General features: G+C 52.2%; 2 protein-coding genes across 12 annotated transcripts in view; one reads left to right on the forward strand and one right to left on the reverse strand.

The window, feature by feature from the left end:
- Positions 1–19,931, forward strand: part of ASTN2 (astrotactin 2) — a 365,413-nt gene that overhangs the window by 233,222 nt on the left and 112,260 nt on the right. For 3 of the 5 annotated variants that reach the window (XM_072883508.1, XM_072883509.1, XM_072883511.1), the window contains 3 exons: positions 275–399; positions 838–942; positions 2,493–2,672. In XM_072883508.1, coding sequence (XP_072739609.1) covers positions 275–399; positions 838–942; positions 2,493–2,672 — 410 coding nt within the window. Of the gene's footprint in view, positions 1–274; positions 400–837; positions 943–2,492; positions 2,673–15,642; positions 15,738–19,931 lie in introns of those variants that run through there. The other 2 variants (XM_072883512.1, XM_072883513.1) reach the window with 2 other exon arrangements.
- Positions 10,740–16,685, reverse strand: TRIM32 (tripartite motif containing 32). Of its 7 annotated transcripts, none has more exons than XM_072883514.1 (3): positions 16,585–16,685; positions 14,462–14,577; positions 10,740–13,606 (listed from the first exon to the last, which is right to left on the reverse strand). In XM_072883514.1, exons 1-3 carry the CDS (start codon positions 16,669–16,671, stop codon positions 11,596–11,598), a joined length of 2,214 nt encoding a protein of 737 aa, XP_072739615.1. In that variant the 5' UTR covers positions 16,672–16,685; the 3' UTR covers positions 10,740–11,595. The 7 variants fall into 7 exon arrangements, with proteins under 7 accessions (XP_072739615.1, XP_072739616.1, XP_072739617.1 ...); XM_072883515.1 differs by lacking the exon at positions 16,585–16,685 and adding an exon at positions 15,410–16,510; XM_072883516.1 differs by lacking the exon at positions 16,585–16,685 and adding an exon at positions 14,894–16,510.

A 19,931-nucleotide genomic window follows, 5' to 3' on the forward strand; every position in this document is an offset into this window, starting at 1 on the left:
CTGGGTCCCCAGGCTGAGAGCGGTCCCACGCTGCCAGAGAGCTAACGGAGCCACAGTCCCCAGGGAGCTCATTAAGCATCGCCACAGAGGGCTGCGGAGCCAGGGGCAGCTGGCGGTGGGGGCTGCAAACCCCATCCCCTGTTAGGTCTCCTGCTTGCAGGAGATGTCCCTTGCCCTCCTGAGCCATCTGTCCCCATGCCGCCGGGGCGGCTCAGCCCCCTTGCCCGGCCGTGGCCTGCATCGTTGCTTTGCAGTTGTCTTCTTTTCTCTGCAGGGAGAATAACTTCATCAAGGACTTCCCCCAGCTGGCCGACGGCCTCATGGTGATCCCGCTGCCCGTGGAGGAGCAGTGCCGCGGCGTCCTCTCGGAGCCCCTTCCTGACCTCCAGCTTCTCACCGGTACGAAGTGCCTCCAGGCTCAGCCCCCGCTGCGGACAGACACAGCAGCAAGAGCCCCTTCTCCCACCCTGGATCCCAGCATGGTCCCCAAGGGGCATCAGCACCCCCAGCATCTCGGGGTCCTTCACAGCATCCCTCCGGCATCCCTTGGGTAGAAATAGCGTATGGGCTGTGCGAGTCCGCCCCGGCAAGGCAAGGCAGCACCTCCATCCCCACGAGCTCCTGGCAGCCGCAGCGTGCCGCCACCACAGTGCTGGTCCTGCCAGCACCCTGGGGACCCCATGGCATGACCACCGGAGGAGGTTACCATCCCTGCTACCATCCCATTTCTCGCCCCTGCGGCGTGTAGCAAAGCCATTGCTCGGTGTGAGCACTAAGCGTGCCCCGGAGCGCGGCCGCTGGGTCAGCAGGGGCTGAGCGCTGGCTCTTCCTTTGCAGGGGACATCAAGTACGACGAGGCGATGGGCTACCCCATGGTGCAGCACTGGCGGGTCAGGAGCAACCTCTACAGGGTGAAGCTCAGCTCCATCACCCTCTCTGCAGGTGAGGGTTTCTAGCGGTGGGGAGACGTGTGTCTACGTGGGTGGGTGAGTGGTGGTCTTCTGCCCCAAGGCACAGTCATGCCAAGCATCTCACCAGCGTTTCCCACCTCCAGGCTCTGCTTGGGCAGTTACTCGTCCTCCCAGCACTGCTGCAGAGGCAGGCAGGGAGATTTTCCTCCTTTTTACAGGGGGGAAACTGAGGCAGGGAGTTTGTGCAGCTCGGTTGCACAAACCAAGAGCTGGGGTCAGAGCCAGGATCAAGCTAATAAGCAACACTGCGGTGAGGATTCACATGGGGGTGGTTGTGTATATGTGTATGTAAGACAAACAGTAAGTTCTTGAAAAAATGTGGTTTCAAAAGGACCCAAAGCGCTTGTAAATGTGTGTCATATAAAGCAAGGAGTCGCAGATGAAGAAGGGGCGGGCAGGAGGATCCTGGAAACGTCAAAACATTTCACTTCCATGTTTTTATAGCTACACATTTTGTTTCAGAAATGCTGAAACATTTTGTTGCGACCTGAAATGTTTTGCCTTTTCATTTCAAAACAGCATTTTTTATTTAAAAATCAACCTGTTTTTAAATGGGGAAAGAAAAAAACAAGATTTAGTGCAGACAGGCTGCACAGCCCCAGAACAAAATAACCTGCTCAGAGCTGAACAAAATATTTGGGTTCAGCTCAAAATGAATTCTTCCAGCTTTTTTATTAAACCAGCCTTCTCCTTCAATAAACCAACCAACCAGCCAGATAACCTCATTTTAGTGACAGTTATGACGTATTTTCTTGCAGTATATTTTCAGTTCCACCACTGAACCAAAACGATGATATCAGCCAGCTCTAAATGATGCCGAGGTGCTGTGTAGTCACCAGTGCCTCCATGATATTTCATCTCCACAGAGCAGAGAGGGTCCATGTCCTTGTCCCATGGCAGCAGTCCCCGCTGTCTGCATGGGTGCTGCGGGGCGTTGCTCAAGAGATGCCCCGATCCTTGCACACCCACGGAGCTGCCATCAGCCCAGCCCCACATGTCCCTCTGGGCCATCTCCAGCTTTCCTAAAAACAGTTATCGGTTGTGCAGGGTATTTACACTGGGGATGGTCTGCAGTGCAATCTGTAATAATTTACACCAGGAGACCATCTCTGGTTATCGTTACTGTAAAGCAAAGGCCAAGCACATCCTCTGGGGAGACTGTTGATGATGTCCCAGCAGCCTGGAAAACGGGTGGAGCTGGTGGGAGGGTGTTTGTGTGTGTGTGGATATGTGTGTCTGCGCACACATGCGTTCATGTGGACATCCCTTCAAATTGATTTGAGAAATCTCTTAGGGAGAAGAATCATAGAAGGATGCCAGAGCCACAGCCCAGGGTAAATAGCAGGCTGTGGATTCCAAAGGATCATGTAGACCATGGAGGCAAGAGAGGAGGAACTGCGCTTTGCACCCACATGGGGACTTGTATGTCTTGAGGAGGGGGTCTTCTGGGCCTCCTTCCCCCCGGCCGTGGCTGGCAGCCCTGCCTGGCCAACCTGTCGATCCCCTGCCTCCCTCCCACAGGCTTTGCAAACATCCTGAAGATCCTGAACAAGGACAGCAGCCGGGAGGAGCTGCTTTCCTTCATCCAGCAGTTTGGCTCCCACTACATCGCGGAGGCACTGTACGGCTCCGAGTTCAGCTGCACCATCCACTTCCCCAGCAAGAAGGTCCAGCAGCAGCTCTGGCTCCAGTACCAGAAAGGTGAGGAGGGCAGCGGAAATGGGCAGGGGCACAAACGCCTATTATTGTTCATGCTGTTTTCCATCCATCACCCCCTCTGCCCCGTGCATACGCCATCACCACGCTGGTTAGTGGGCACAGACAGGAGACCCAGACCAAACTGGGAGCCCAGCAGTAGGAGATGGTGGCACATGTCCGTGGGCAGCATCCCTGAGCCAGGCGAACCCGTCCTGCCTGCTCCTGCCCTTCAGCAGCTGAACTCCAGCTCCATCCTTCCCCGGGGGGACCCCCTTCACCATCTGCCCCCTGCCCTGCCGCAGTGGGCCCCGCATGCCGGGGGTGCTCGGGGTCGGGTGATGGAGATATGACATAATTGAGCTGTCTCAGAATGGCTTCGTTTTATTGCTTGTGACAATGACGGTCTTTAAGGAAGTGTATTAAATCCATGGCAGACTCATTGTGCTACACCATAAATAACGAGACACATCATTAAACAGGGCAATAAACTTCAGGACTTTGAAGTAATACAATTAGGTTATGTTTATAAAAACTCCCTTATCGCTGTAGCCTTCCATTTGCCAATTCATCTCTCTCCTCCAGGGAGCTGGGGATATTCCCCAGGTCTGATATTTTTCCGTCGAAAAACATCTGTGGTGTTTCATAAGGCCTGTCATAGGGCTGATGGTAACGGAGGTCATGAAGGCACTTGCATCCTGCCCGCGGGTGCTGCCGAGAGCAGCCTCGCTCCGTGCAAGCCAGCAGAGGTGTGCGCCTGCCCGCTGCCTCCGTTGCTTTCTGCTCATTTTTTTCCTCTGTCTTCCCAGCGCAGCTCGTCTTGTAAGCATATTTATAACACCCTGTACTCTTTTGTTTGGGTTTTAAATAGTGATAAATGAAGTTTGCCATAGCAATGCCCCTGTTTAGCAGGAGAAAGAGTCGTAGAGGTGTGTTGTTTATGTACTCACAATGTTATTAATCATTTGGGCGCGCTCCCTGCAATCCCCGGGCAAACGTGTCGGTGGGGAGCAGACCCGGAGTGGCTTCATGGTCCCAGCGCCGTCAACACAGATGCAGGGTTTCTCCGGAGATGTTGGGTGGGAAGGAAAGGCGGATCCTGCAGTCTGAGCCTGGCGTGAGCATGGCCACTGTTTCACGGTGCTGGGGCCAGAGGGGAGATGAATGGTGGCAACACTTGATCCAGTGGTGCAATATTTCCCATTTCTGAGCCCCCACCTTCTCCCTGGCCAGGGGCAGCGGTGGTTCCCAGGCTCAACCACAAAGCCCCGCAGTGGCACAGGGCCTGAAGGCGAGCAGTGCCTTGCTGACAAAATGATTTCCTTTTTAGTCCATGGTATGCAGCTGGCCAAGGCGGGCTCCCTTGCTCCCCACCCAGCTCCCACCCATTCCCCTGGAGCCGTGCCCGCCTCGTGCCACTCGCAGGGCTGCCCCGGCATGGTGGGAGCATCCAGAGCATCCTACCCCACCACCCACGAAGCACCAAAGCACTCGTGGGACCCCAGGGATCCCCTGGGGGTTTTGCATGTAATGCCTGGACATAAGCATTTAATTTCTGACCATGTGGCATTTAGACACCGGGTGCTGGCTCCGACCTTGTTCTTCGTCTGTGGCTCCGTCTGTGGCTTCGGTAGCTGGTGGGGTCGGTGAGGTTGAACTTTGGGGCCGTCGGTACTGCAGAGGGGACCAGTGTTGTACTTAGCTCTTTGATGTCCAGAAAATGCTCTTGGAAGGACATTGAGGATGTTCAGGGCTCTTGCTGATACCAGGGGAGATTGGCTCTGTGGACAGAGAAGAAGGTCTCACAGGAAACCCAGGGCTCTCTCCCGGAGAAACGCCAGTTAGCTAGGAGAAAGAGCTTGCTGTTTATGGTAGATGGATTTTATTCCCAGCTTCTCCACTGATTTACCCTCATTTTGCCAGTGACATAAGGAGGATCTGAATAAATAGCTCCAGCTAGACAGTTCTGGATGCCTTCTCCACTCGGAAACAGCTCTGGCCCGCCGGGCTCCCTGCTGCTAGCCAGCCCATTTCCGAACTGCTCAGAGAGCGCACATATGCATCATCTCTAATAAATACAAAAGTAAGGCCAGGATAACTGTAATTTGTTAGCGAGCAAAGCAGGTCAGAAGAGGAGGGGGAGAGGAGAGTCTCGAGCTAATTGAACTGCACCAAATATGATAAAAATGCACATTGTGGTGTGTTTGCAGCATCGTACAAAATTATTTTAATATTTTAATCAACTTCATAAATCAATCAGCAGGCCTCAGGAGGAGGCCTCCGCCAATAAAGCACACAATCTGCATGTCGAGCCCTAATTGAAAACATGGTCTCGAAGAAGAGACCGCGCCGCTGGCAGCCGGACTCCTTGTAAAGCGCCGGGCCAGGCGCTGGCTCTCTGCCGGGGCTGGAGCGACCCGAACGCTGCGCTCGCAGCCGGCACAGCAGCCCGTGACGTGGGTCGGTGTCTGCAGAGCGCTTCCTTCAGCCAAAAGGAGGAGAAAGCGATCTGGCTCTCGCCAGGGACAGCAGAAAGTTGGTGCCTTCTCACTGCCGGGACCAACCGTCCCACCGGGACGGGTGGGCTGCAGGCAGCGCTGGTTTGCAGGCTGCTCTGCCTGTAGGAATGCAAAATGTTCCCCTTCCTCCTGCAAGTGGATAAGGCGTGTGCTGGGGGGAGGCGAGGCGAGGGAGCTGCGCAGCCTTGTTCCTAAGGATTTGCAGGAGTGAATGCTGCAAATGAGAGCACCAGAGAGGCACAGAGGCACAGCTGCCTGCCTGCGTGGCTATGGCACACCGAGCACCGCGCTCCTTTCAGGGCAGACATGGAAAGATTTCATCTCCCCAGGCTCCCCACCTAGGAACCACGTTAGCCCATGAGCAAACCAAACCAAACCCCAATTTTATTTCATGCAGCGTGATTAAAAACCCATTCTTTGGGCTGCTTGCTCTGGCTCTGTGCAGCCAAGCAATGCTTTAACTCATCGGAGTGGCCTCCGAGCAGGCACCTCAAGATCGACCCAGCCATTGATCTGTGCCACAGGAGCCCACATCGGTTTTCTCCCCCCTCGAAGCCAGCATTTAACGCTGATGGCACCTCATTAAGTTCGTACCAATTGTGTGAGCATCTTAGTTTGGCAGCTGGGGACAAACGCGACGCCCCAGCCACCTCCTGTTGTGTGTAAGAATGTGCTGGCTCTGGCCAAGATGGAGTGAACGGGCTTCGTTGCAGCCCCTGTGGTGCTGTGCTTTGGATTTGTGGCTAAACCAGTGTTGATAACACCCCAGTGTGTCGGCTGCTGCTGAGCCGTGCTTGCATAGCGTTCGCGCTTCCTCTCTTTCCCACTCTGTCCCCACGGTGAATAAGCTGGGGTGGGCAAGAGGTTGGGAGGGGACACAGCCAGGACAGCTGACCCAAACTGAGCTATTCCACACCGTATAATGCCACGCTCAGCGAGAAAACTGGAGGTAGAGGATGGGGGTCAACCCACCACAAAGAGACTCACAAAATGTACAGGAGGAAAGAGAGCGATCCCTCTATCCAGCAAATCCACCTGCCAGGGACTGCTTCAGTCCCTGCTAAAGGTTTATCAGAGACCTGGTTGCTCTGTGGCCGCTCGGTCTGGCTGGACGAGGAGGCGGAGGAGAGCTTGGTTAGGGAAAGGGAAGAGCTGCTCTGATAGCAAAATCTGACAGCCCTGGTGGGATTTCCCCAAGAGCTGTTCCAGCTTGCTCATTCCCACTGCGATACACAAAATGCAGAACAAATGTCTGTAAGTGCTCCGACTCTTAGAGAAAATGGAGACGTTATCAGCAGTAATGCAGAGGGTCTCGTCTTGTCAAGCATTTGAGTGACAGCTCTTTTCCTTCACGTGGTGCAGTCTAGCTGAGCCTCAGCATGGGAGACTTCTGTTCTCCAGCTGGGAGAAGTTGGAAAAAGGAATGGCGTGCCGGTGGTGTGCTGCCACGGGGGTCATGCAGGCTTGCAGGAGCTCCTCTCCCTTGCCACCAAGGGAGGTGGAGCAGCTGGGGAGCAGGGAGGGGTGCTGATGGGCTCGGGATGCGCTGTGCCCAGGTGGAGGAGATTCAGAGGGTTTCACTACCCAACTGTTAGGTTGCAGTAGTGCTTTCGGTCTGCAGTGAGCGAAACGTTTGGTTTTTCTTGCATTTCCTATGATCTCTATCTCGCATTTCCTTGTCTGAGGTTACTGGGCCATGCTGGGCGCTCCGCAAGCTGAGCTTTGAAAGTGGCTGCTACAGATGTGAAAGATGTTCCCTCTCGGTAACGCCTCTTACATTAAAATAGTCCACGGAGGGGCTGCGCCCTGACAGGTCCTATCACATTCCCTAAGGCTTTCTGCCCACCAGCCCGCCCAGTACTTGCTTCTCTTCTCTTGGACCATATGTCGTTGGTTGTATTTACCTTTAAGAGGTTACAGTTTTCATGCTGTCTTGTGAACTCAGCAGTTTAGACAAAAGATCTCCATAAAATACAAGCCACTTTAAGCATACAGCCTTGAGCTCTGCTAAAATAGCAGTCCATATTCTTCTGAGTAGGGTCTGTGGATCCCTTCCGTCCTCTGAAGGTCTCATTCATCTCCCTTCAGGTCTGGTACTGCCGTAACACAATTAAGATTGAACTAGTCCACAGGAACCTTTAGTTTTCATTTCCTAGACACAATCAGGTGCATTAAGAAAGCTGTAAGGCAAACTTTGCATCTATTAAAGGAGATAATGGCTTTCCCTTATACCTGCTTGGTCAGGAGTAAAGCATATAGAATTTCCCTGTCCATGAGATCTGTTCCTATAAACAACCACTCTATTAACTTTGTAACACTCTTACTGCTTGCGGTTTATGTCATTATATTTATTTCAAAACCTCAGATTCTGACATTTTATTCGGAGGAGGAAAAAACAATCTAGCTGGTTGCCATGAAATTTAGTTTAGAGTAAAATATGTGCTGTGACTCAGTCTGCTAAATGACCTTATGCACTGTTCATTGTAATCCAAAATTGCCAGGCAAGTAGAGTAATTAGTTGTGCAAAATGAAATAACTTTAAATCCTCGCATTGCGTAATGACCCAGAAAAATCACTTAAGCTATACAATAGAAAAGACTCGAAGCATCTGGCTTTGTTTTTACTTTTGTAGCTCTGCCCCCTTGGATTAAGAAACAGGCTCTCCCCCTTGTCCCTTTAGAAACCCTGGCTGTCGGTTGCTGCCCAGAACAAATGCTTGCGGCTTAGTTGCCGCTACCCTAAGAAATCATAACTTCTCATAAAACGGCAGGGTAAGTCTAACAGCACCAGCACGGCAGTTGTTCTGCAAGGATCATATATGTTTGATAAACTAGCAACTCGTATCTGTTTAAAGAGCTGCTTCATATCATCTGAGATGAGCCCGAGTGATGAAAACCTTCACCCAGATCAGCAAACCCAGCTGGGCAGCGGGACCGGGGGAAGACCTGCACGTGCTGCTGACGTACCGATGCCTTTGAAAGCCAAGTGGCGAACTGCTGAGCTCTCCTTTGGCTCTGCCTAAATACACTGTTTCAAATACTTTTTTTTTGCAGCATTTGTTAAAATTACCCAGAGTAATAGGTGAACCCTCACAGCAGCACTCCTACCAGCCCCAGCAATTATGTCACCTCTACAGCAGGACAAAGCTGAGCCAGAAAGCCCCTCGATGAGCCAGGGACACGGGTGCTGAAGCCTGCAGCCAGGCTTCCGCGTCCCGTTACTGAGCGCTCAGTGCCAGTGAATTTGCACCAGACCTTTAAAATATCAGGTATCGGCTTCGGTGAAAAGTAAGATATTGCCCTTGTGGGAGTATCAGCATGAATTAAGGTACGAAACTCTAGTATTTGTTTATGAGGTGGGTAGGGAAGTGTCAGATAAAGTTACGCGAGACCTGCCAAGGAGATCAGATTTATCCTCTGCAACCTGACGGCATAAAAGGGGTCTTGTAGCCATTGTGTTCCCAAGCCTAATCCCCACTGGCCGTAAAAACCAATCTGCCACCAAAGGGAGGAGATGAAGTGTTTTTAATAAGAAAATGAGCGGTTTGCAATGCGCTTTTAATTGGATCAATTTTTCCTTTATTACACAATCTTTAAAAACCACACACATACATATAACCAGACAAGCTCTTTCTCCAGGTAGAGAGCAGAAGCCAAACTATTTAATCACAATCCTTAATTACTCCGTTTCATCTCGTTTGGCAGATGATCACAACATTGTGTGGGGGCACCACGGCAAGAAATACAGCTCTGCAAAACCATCTCGCAGTCACTGTCGAGTTTTGTCAGGGGACGTGCATACCCTGGGCGAGGGACAGCAGGTTTTCTTTTTCCCTTTTCTGCCTGAAACCCAAGACTAGAAGAAGAGCCGCAGGTGACACACGCCCCCAGGCGCTGATCGCAGTGTCCTGGCCCACCAGTGCATCGCAGGGTAGTGTTATTTTTCTTGAATCTCTGAGTGAGAAACAGATGACAGACGCTTTGTTTGAACTGTGTAACCAGGAACAGGCTGGGGTAACCAACTGCTCAGTTTACTGGACCAGCTTTTATGTCCCTTGAAGCACTCCAGAAAAAGTTATTGCTAGTAGTGTGATGTTTATTGCAAAAAGAAAAAAAAATAAAATCCAATGGAACAGAAAATGACAGAGGTACCTATTACAATAGATAATATTGCTTCAATTATTCAGGTCCACGGTAGCTTCCTGCTTGGAGCAGTCCTTAGAAACAGGAGAAGTGTTTAAAAGAGATCAGTAGGAGAAGAACTGCTATTACCATAATACTGGAAAAAATGCCTTGAGTTACAACGTAATTAACTGCAGAAGGGCCCAGTAATAGTCGTCCTCTCCCAAAAACATACATGCAAGATGAGATCGGCTCCCCAAATTGCTGTTACATACCTTAGGCGACTTCCCCCCCACACCCAAAAAAGAGAGGCAGAGAATGTAAATAATTACGTGCAAGTTGGTAGCCTTGGCAAACACGGGGAGCAGCTCAGGAGGGAAGGGGGGTTCAATTCCCTTGGGCTCCCTCAGCACCATCTACCATGCTAGCGTCTTAGCTCCTACTCCCTTCTCTGCAAGCTTTTTCCAGTGAATTATAGCGAGAGAAACAGGAAGTTGCCCTGATGGAGGGGCACCTCCATCACCCAGCTGGGTGTTTGTTGTGCTGGCCCTCTTCAGCGCTTTGGCTGAGCGGAACAGGGAGAGAAAAAACCCCAACTCCCAGCAAAATCTGCTCCCAGCGCTTCTTCTGCAAACCCTGTAACTGCCAAACAACCGGCTGGAGCAGCAGCGGCTCTGAAGCCTATTTTACTTTGCTGTTTCATTAGGGGAAAGTATATGGGAGCTTAAAAAAAAATCACCTGTTGCATACATGTTGTAGCACAAGTAGCAAACAATTTGCTGTAGCATGGCAGCCACCATAAAATCAGCTTTTATATTGTCTGTCGTGCCCCCAAATTTGCAACTACGTTGTCGATAGCGACAAATAAATGCACTGCAGTGTAACTATTATCTGTGGCAGATTAACATGCTACCACTGTGCCCTATTTAAATGCATCTTTCCTTCAATAAACTATTCTAGGCGAGCAGCACCACACTGAGGTACACATTTATCAGCCAGGAGAGTAGCACTGTGGGGGCCTTGGTTCGCACAGCTGCAGTTTTGTGCTTCATTTGGCCCAAAGCCGTGATGAACATGAACTCTGGTGCCTGCTGGTGCCGTAAAAAAAAATATCTGAGGAATGTAGTGTTTTGCTGTGCAAGGGAAAAAAAGGCAACGCACCAATGGACGTGCTTCCAAGTATTAAAAAAATAAAAGCAGAACAGCCCCCCTCCCCCCCATCACCATCTCAGCAGTGAGTAGCTTGCACATACGAAATGCAGACGGGTGGAAACCTATCACTAAATGCAATGGTCTGGAATGCAGAACAGCGACGTGCAGGTGAACATACAGTATGCTGGCGTTTAAACTCGTTTGCTACAATCTCCCAGTCTTATTCCCCCAGCCCTTCCCCTCTCCCCATGAAGCTTTAGATACCAGACATACCTTCCAAAGACAGTTTCCAGGAGACATTTAATAATAAAACAACAGTAAATATCAACCGTAGGTTTCCCCTCACTTTTTTTTTTCCTCCAGCCACCTCTCTTTTTACCCCCTTCTACCTAGCAGAACTCTTAGTAGTAATAAAAACCCTGTTGTCATCAGAAGGCAGTTTTCTGGCTCAGCTCGGTCTCCCATGATGGCACAGTACTCACTTCATATTGAACAGACATGGTTCACAAAATGGCACGACAGGGGCAATCTCCTGAATACCAGAAAAACGGAGAGAGAAAACCCTCCCTCGTCAGTTTGAAAGTAAAGCTCCATCTCCCCGCAGTTTAAGAGGGCTATTTCGTTTTATGCAGTGCCGCAATCAGAAATGGCTTTCTCTAGTAGTTGCCCAGACAACTGCTACCCAGTTCCTTGCGAGTACCACATCGAGAAGAGGATTGCCTCTCTAGTCCTCTAAGGGAAGGTGATTTAGAGCAGTCAGTCAGTGTTTATGGCACAACAAAAGATACAATGGTTGAAGCTGGAAGAGTGGGAGATGTGGCGAAAGGAGGTGAGAAGGTTTATGGAGTAACCAGTCATTTAGCAAGGAACCAATACTCCAGAAGGATGGATCCTTTCCCTCATGCTTGGTTTTTTTTACTGTACAGATTTTATATAAAAAAGAAGAAGAAAAAGCAGACCACCACCACCACCACATAAGCTATTTTGTTTCTAAACACAAAACAGGATGGTCTCTGTGCCAAACCGCCTTCGGTTATGGCACAATCTTCCTGAACGCTTGACACCGGTTCCCATCAGATTGCAATGAGGCTGGAAGAATCTCTGCTGCCAAAAGGGGCTTTACCTAGAGACATGCCTTTAAGGGGTGGAATATCTTCTCAGATGGTAACTGTAGATCTTAATGCAGTGATCCCAACAGTCCAGCACCAGCAGCTGCCCTTTGGGAGTAATGGCGATACCGATGGGACAAGTGAGTCCTTCCCGGATTAAGATATTATAGCCACCTCCTTTAGGAAAATGCAGGATTTCTTTACGGCTGCTGTCAGCCACAATGAGGTCTCCCCTGGCATCAACACACATGCCGGCAATGCACCTGAAATCCTCATTCTCGGAGAAGAAGTGGCTAATCTGGCGTCCCAGCTGCCCGTCTGCGCTGACGGAGCCAATTGAAAAGCCTCCTTCTAAATGGTGTTCGTACTGCCGGTTTTCCAGGTTAAGCCCCAGCCCTTGAGTAAAGTATATGGTCCCTTCAGCATCGCAGGTGACAAACTTTGGGCGCACTGCGCTACATAAGCAACTGTACTTCACTACCCCCACGCCGCGGTCCACTGTGAAACACCAGAGTTTCCCTCCTTCCACGTCGGTCACTACAAACTGCCCAGAAGGCAGGGCAGCGATGCCCCAGGGCTTGCTTAGCTGGCTCCGGTGACACGCCACGCAATGGCCATCCATGGTGTAGACCTTGACAGAGTTATCGTAGCTGTCAGTCACACCTATCAAGCCATGGCAGTTCATGGTGACAGAAAGGGGAGTCAAATTAGGCAAGTCTGCTCCAAGGAAACTCAATACAAAACTATCGATTCCGCTAGGGCTCCGGCGGATCTCCTTCAGAAAGCCCTTGCGGGTAAAAACCTGGATTCGGAAATTGCCTCGGTCTGCCACAAGCACCTCTCCTTGCAGGGTGACATGTAGACTGACGGGGAGATTAAACATCCCTGGCAGGCTGCCCTTGGAGCCCATCTTCTTGATGAAGTAACACTGCTGGATGCTTGTGGCTGCTTCAGGCATCCTCGGCTTGGCTGGTGAGGAATTTGGTGTGCAGCTGGCCTCTTCTTGCACCAAGTCAGGCTCCCTAAATGAAGCTGATGAGCATGCTGCAGTTTCCATGAGCGATTCCTCCATGTTAACGGTCCGGGGTTTCTTCACCACCTGCCCGATCTGCAGTGGTCCCACATGGCTCACCTTAAGGAGTTCAACCTCTTGAAGAGTCAGCTCCCTTGGGAGACTGTTTGTCAGTTCTGGTTCTTCCTCATCTGCTGCCTCCTCCAAGAGAGCTATATCTCCCTGCTTTATTTTGGCAAGGAAATAGTCACAGCGAGACATTATCTGCACTTCTGCTAAGTTCAGCAGATAAGCTTGCTCCTCCATTACCTGATTATTTACCTTCTCCACTTCAGACAAAGAGGTGGTGAAGAACTTGCGTGACCTGGCCAGTTCTTCCTGGATCTTGCGCTCTTCTTTGCTGTAATCTTGCAGAACTGCTTTGTATCTAGATTGCAGGTCTCTCGAAACACCCTCCAGGGATGCTTTTCTTTTCTGCAGATCACCCATGAGCTCCCGAAGTCTGGCAAGCCTCGTCCCAAATTCCCTCCTACGCTCTTCAGCAGCCTCTTTGATAGCAATGACTCTATGCCCTTGGGGCATGTGTGATGTCTCCTTGCACGGCTCACATAAAACCAAGCTACAGCTCTTGCAGAAGTGTCTTGGCAACCTTCTCCCACAGACCTTGCACATGAGAAGACCCACCACTTCCCCCAGTCCAGCAGTGTCTATGATCTTCAGCACAGTAAGATTGTCAGTCAGCTGAGCTAAGCTTGTGATCCGTGTGATTTTGCTGCAAAAGGGGCACCGTATCCCATTAATGCTGTTCGCTAGGAGTTTCTCCAAGCACTGTTTGCAGATGGTGTGCCCGCAGTGTAAGAGCTTGGGTCTCAGGTGCTCCTCAGTGAAGGACTCCATGCAAATGGGGCACTCCAGGACCTCTCGGAGTGCATCCGAGTTGAGATGAGGGGCGGCAGCCATGGCTTTCCAAGGCAGCTTTAGCCAGTGCAAAGTCTTGTACTCGCATCTATTCCAAGGTGCTCCAATTCTGTCCAGAAAGAAAAAAGGAGATGTGATTTATGTCACCACCAGCAGTTACATATACATGCAATTTATTTCTGATTTATCACCCAACCCTGTAAAAAGGAAGCCCAGATAGCTTTTCCACGTGTGGAAAGGATGGATTAGTCATAGCTAATCTCAGAGTGGGCAAATTCCAAAACTAACTTGCAGCTCCTAGTGCGATGAATTATTCACTTGCAAAATTTATAAGTAGAACTGAAAGAAGTGAAATGGCAGCAATAAGGAAGCCCAATAGATATTGATGACTGAATCATCTCCTCATGGTGCCCATCTCCCGCTGCCAAGCCTCCGAGTTTACATAATTTAGTGAAACCCAGGGAGATTAAACCAAGCATTCAAAATGTTGCGCATCAAAAGAGGAACCAGATGGTGCAATGCTTTAGGACGTTAATATATCACCTCTGGAGACCTGCATTCAGATGTGACATCAGATATGAACGAAATAGATGTGGTTGTTTTACTCTGCTTTTCTAGATAGCCAAAATAAATTTTCAAGGTTTCAGACGTTTGCCAGAAAGTGAAACTAGAAGGAACGATTTGTCAGCTTCCACTCGTTCTGGGAATGACTGCACATACTGAAACACACAGCAAAGATTTTACGCCCATGTACTTCATTAACCTCTGCCATGCTGCATCGTGCTTCAGCATGCAAATTAAACACAGCTCAACGCAGCAGTGTTCTAGCAGGTATTAGCAATAATGGAGTTAACAGACAACTCCAAACATTCATTAATATATAGCACAAGTGTTCACTATTAGTTCTTGAACTTAGCTTAATTGCATATAATTTCTCCTTATTTCACAGTCTTGCAGCATCGACCTCATTCTTGTATTCTGGTTCAGTTTTATACCACTCTGGTTGCCGTTCAGCTTCAATCCAGGTTTCTCCATCCTCACATCCCTCACAGCAGGGAGCAGATCCCAGCAGCCCTCTTGCTAAAGCAGCCATCCATTCAAAAGGAACAGAACAGGGTTCACATCATTAAGTTATTATTCAGTAGACTGGGTTTCAATACCTTTGCTATTGCATTGCTTAGCCATTAGAAGAAATGGGGAAGAAAACATTTCTTCTAGGGGGAGAGGAGAAGGAAGTAGTTAGTCTTTAAAATGAAGAGACAGCCACAGAGGGATATGAACAGACAGCTTTTTCTGAATAACGGCTGCATGCATGCAGCACTCTCACTTCCCTGCTGGGTTTGCCTGCTTCATCCTCACCATTTCAGGCAGAAAGGTTCACTGTATTTCAGTTTACCGTTTGCCCAAGTGGAAGAAGACAACTGCAACGAAGAAAAGTTCTTTATGTTCATAGAGAGAACAAAAAAAAAAAAATAATTTTAATTTGTCAGCTGCAGGTCACAGTCCTTTAAAGCCCACATTTTGGGAAGGGATTCAGTGGCGTAGCAGAATCTCCAAGTACCAAGCTGGGATCTGATCCTTGGCTCGACGGCGGCACGATATCACATCCCTGGCACCCGGGGAACAGTGGCAGGCCAGGCGTTTGCTGCTACTCGCACTGAATACGCTTCCCTTTTATTCTTAGCATATATCTCAGCTGGGGAAGCAGAAGCCTGGGCACTGCCACGTAGATCAGAAACCTTCCTCTGAGGGATGAAAAATCTGTATTTTAAGATTATTTTTAAAAATGAAACACAGGATACCAGATCCATTATTCTTATTTTCCTTGGAAATATGTTAAAAGACTTGCGTAGGGAAGGAAGAGGAAGCAGCACAGACGCCAGATACACCAGAGAGTTACATAAAAAACTACCTTTAAGACAAGTATTTTCATTAAAGAACAATGGCAGTGGGGATTTTGTTTAGTTTTAAGTTAGGTTCAGTTTTTAGAAAGATGATTTGTATGACATTCTTTTCATATATAACCCTCTTTTATCGGAATGACAGCATGCGCCTTAGTAACGCGAAATTATTTTTACTGCTGGCTGCACTTTTATCTTTGTCTCGCACTCGGCCGTGCCTTTATGGAAGTTTCCTTAACAGTGAGTTGTCTTGTGTATCAGTCCCTCCCAAGGCAGTTCCTCTGACGCAGAGCAGGGTACTAAAGAAAGCCTCAGCTGAGGATCAAGCTATAAAACTCTGTAAGTTATGCGAGTTTGGTTTCCTTAGATTCCAAAAATTTCCCTGCTGTAGTTTCTCTTCTCACTGTGTAGTTCTTCGTTAGTGTGTGTGGTGAGACAGCTAGTTTTGCTTGTAATTCATAGCTTGAGTCATTAACAAGTTAAAATAACAGGGCAAAGCTGCACAATCGGCGTTGAGACTTCTTCCTGCAGCGTTTGTGACAGTATTTCAGTGGCGACTACAAAACCGTCACGGCGATACACGGGATGGGGGGTTTTGCTCAAAGCAAACGCTTGCAGGTCTCTCGCTTGAAGCGGCGGCCGCGCACGGAAGGGTCTGGCGTTGCTGGCTGAACCGCGGCCGGCTGGCGGGCAGCGTGCGGGCTCGCAGGCGGGAGACGCGCGGTCTCAGCGGGCGCGCCCCTGACAAGGCTCTCGGTCCCGCACCGGCTGCCGTTTCAAGCGCACGACGAGCCCGCTCCTGCCTCTCCCCCCGCCCCCGCCGCGGCCTCCGCTGGGTTCGAGCAGGTGCCCGGGCAAGGGCCGGGACCGGCCGCGGCCTGAGGGGGCTCGGCGGGGCGGCCCCACCCCGGCGCGGCCGCCGAGGGGCTCTCACCGGCGGGGAGCGCGTCACCCGCCGGCCGGCATCGCCCCTCTCGCGGAGGCGCACCCCGGCGTGATGGGGGGGTGGGGGGGGGGGGTTCCAGGCGGGGCTGCCCGGCCCGGCCGTCCCCTAGCCCGGCCCGCCGAGGCCGCCCCGGCCCGGCCCCGGGCCCGCGGCTGTGAGGGGGGGGGTCCCGCCCGCCGCCCCGCGCCCCCGCCCCGCCTCCAGGGGGCCCCGCCGCCGCGGGGCCCGGGCGCGCCCTACCTGCCGCCGCTGCCGGGCCGCGCGCTGCTCCCCGGCGTGCCCCGCGCCGCCGCGCTGCCGTGACGTGTGCGCCGGGCCGCGGAGCATGCCGGGAGATGGAGTCCCGGGAGGCGGCCGCGGCCGGGGCGGGCCCGGCGCCGGCAGGGGAGGAGAGGGAGGAAGAGGAGGAGGAGGAGGAGGAGGAGGAGGAGGGGGGGGGGGGGAGGAGGCTGGGGGCTACGGGGTCCCGTCCCCCGGGCGGGAGGGTCGGTGAGGGGGGGGCGCAGGGCCCGCAGGCCGGTGCCGGGCCTGCCCCCGCCGGGAGCTGGAGCAGCGACCTGCCCGCCCAGGGAGCTCCCAGGTGGGCCGGGCTCCCTCCTCCGCGTTCGTGCCGTAGCTGTGTCTACCGAGGAAAGCTCAAAGAAAAACAGGACGCGGAAGCATGTTTTCTTTATTGTTTTTGTTTTATTACATGCAGCTGTGTCACACAGGGGCTGGGCCGTGCCCTTTCCCCAGCACTGCCCCCGCCGCCCCTCTCCCTCCCCTGCCCTTCCCCGGCCGCGGTCCTGCGCGTGTGTCGGGTTCTGCGTCACCTGGGGGAAATTTGGCTTTGGTCCGTTTCAGAAATGCGTTGGAGCAGCCCGTGGACTCCCAGGACAAAAAGGACTATTTTTAGGTAGAGAATAGCAAATGTAAGCGGTTGATTGGGTGATGCGCATAAATACCGTCAGTGAATAGACAGGCAGCTGCAGTCGCTTATGCAGGGGTTTGCTCAGGGCACGTCCTGGTTGATAGCAATTCCTTTCCCACAGTGGCCCCGATTCCGCACTGGTGGCCAGCGATCGGTGCAGCTGCCGTGGCGCAGGCAGGAAATCAACAGTTCGTGGGGAATTGAGCAGTTACAGGGTTTGCCCTCAATCAGAGGAGAGCTTGCGTTGCCCGGTCATTCAACTCCTCTGCTTGCGCCTGGGAGACAGCAAAGGATGGCATCTCCATTACACCCCCGCAGGACTAATGATCGGAGTCATTAATCACGGAATCAGTCATTTCCCTCCTGCCTCTTCCCTCCTCCTCCTCGTCCCTCCAGCTTTCATTTCTGACCTCTCCGCCCGTCAGACGGGCTCTCATGCTGCCTGCAGGCTGGCAGCAGTAGCCTGAGGCAGGGCTTTAGCCACTGGACCGTGGCTCTGCTCTGCCCTGGCATTTCTCAGGGTCATGCTGCTGTAAGGGCTGTCAGTAACACTGGCCCTGCTCCAGCTCAGCTTTCGCTTGTCCACCATGAGACTGCTTTACGGGTGGCAGAGAGACCGGTTTTATTGTGACCCCGTGGTGCTGCACCGCAGCTCAGGAAATGTTGGGGCTTGGGGCTTCCTCTGTGGGAGCAGGCAGAAGCCCAGGCCTAGGCAGGCAGGTCCAGGGGAACCATGTCCTTCACACACCAGCAGTGCCGCAGCTCCGGTGCCACCAGGATCGCCACTGGTCGCAGCGGCATCCAGGCAGTATCCCGCAGTGAGCCCTGCTCGCAGGCTGGTGCGCAGGTGAAGGTTCAGAGGCTCTGAGAAGTTTGCTGCCTGGGGAGGAGGCGAGCCCTCAGTTTAACTATTTCCCGTAAACTCTGCCTGTGGCCTCTCCGCCTTCGTGCCCAGGCGGGAGTGCGGCGCAGCCAGCACCGTGCCAGAAGCTGTGGGGCTGTGCCCAGACCTTTCAGCGAAAGCTGCAGCACGTTTCCAGTGTTGCTTGCTTACCTGCTCCAGCAGCTACCAACCAGCACAGAAGAAAGCACTAGCATAATGCAGCAGTTCTTGTCACCTTCTGGTTTTGGGTTTTTTTTTTCTTTTTTTTTCTATTTAGAATAGAATAGAATAGTTCAGTTGGAAGGGATCTACACCCAAGCAGCGATCAGGAGCAGCAGGGATCAGCAATGTGGGCAGCGGATGCACTCAAAGGCACAGAGAGCAGATGCAAAGCCTGACCAGGGTTGCAAAAGAAAATGAGTGAGATTTACGATCTCCTGTTTCATGCTATGCTTCAGGCCCTGAGCAGCAAACCTCAGCGGGACCCCCCTCCGGGCACCAGCAGATCCCTGAGGGTGTTGCTGTTCCCGGGGAGGGGACACTCCTGGTTCCTGGCATCACCAGGGAAATGTTCTTTCGGCCCCTGATGTATTTTCTAGTGAATAAAAGTGGATGTTAACATTGAAACAAGGTAGTCTGGCAGATTTTGTGTGAGCACACCTGAAAATGAACAGTATGAGGGAAAAATAATGGTAGGAATAAGAAAATAAGCTTTTAATGCATCCTGGGGAAAAAACGAAGGACACTCTGGATTTGGTTAGAGGTGAAAACGATGAGCCGATGATGTTACCCAGCATGTTGGAGTATGGAGACCCTGTGCCGTGATGAGGAAGGATGGGGAGGCTGTGAACCCCGACCCCCTGGCAGAGTGGCATGTCCCGAGGGGCTGCCCCATGCCGACGGCCATCTAGCCGGCAGGGCTTGGTAGGTCTTGGACATCCCGTGGGAAATGGGCGTGCGGGTGCGTTGGAGCAGGGAGGGAGCCAGCTGCCAATATGGGTCTTACACAGCAGCCCATGGGGGGTGGCAACAGCGATTTGGGGGTTCATGGAGCCGTCCTTGTGGGGCTGTAGTGGCTCAGAGGCAGGGGGGCGAGCACTGAGATGCTGCTGAGGGTCGGATGAGCAAGACAGGGCTTCAGTTGCTCTTCCTGCGAGAGCTGGCGCAGGCAGCGGGATGGCAGTGGGGACCGTGCAGGGCTCTGCAGAGCTAGTTCCTTTGGTAAAGCAAGCTCACCGGTGATGCCCGCGCCGTCCATTTTTACAGAGGTTTATCAGTGGTCTCTAAAAAGCCCTCCTGGCTTTTTTTCTTACAGGCTTACAAGCCTGTAAATGTCTCATCTGAAGCTGAGGTTACTGCAGAGCCTGCCGGGCCAGCCTGCAGGCAGAGGAGATGGTCTGCCTCTGCGTTCTCCCTGCCGGTACCGTCGGGATCAGCCCGAGAGCAGAGGGGTTCCCGCGGGCAGGCAGGGGTCACGCGTGCCGCTGAGCCACGAGCACCGCGGTGCAGCTCTCTGGCCGCTCCTTGCGGTTGGGCGTTGGGGCACTCCGAGTCCGCAGGGTTCTGTGTTTAATTGAGTTAGGTTAATCGGCTGGGAGCAGCAGTCAGAGCATCAGCAGGGAGAGGGGGGTTTGCAGTGGAGGCTGGCGGTGGGGGCAGGCAGCTGGCAGCGTGGGGCTCTCCAGGTATAACGGGGGGGAGAAAAGGGGTCACAAACCATCACGTTCAGGAGATTATCTCGTGTTGGCACGCAGGGGTGTTACGCATTCGGGTTGCCAGACTCGTCCTTCCGAG

The sequence above is a fragment of the Ciconia boyciana genome, chromosome 18 (genome assembly GCF_034638445.1).
Source record: "Ciconia boyciana chromosome 18, ASM3463844v1, whole genome shotgun sequence".
NCBI classification, from domain to species: Eukaryota; Metazoa; Chordata; class Aves; order Ciconiiformes; family Ciconiidae; genus Ciconia; species Ciconia boyciana.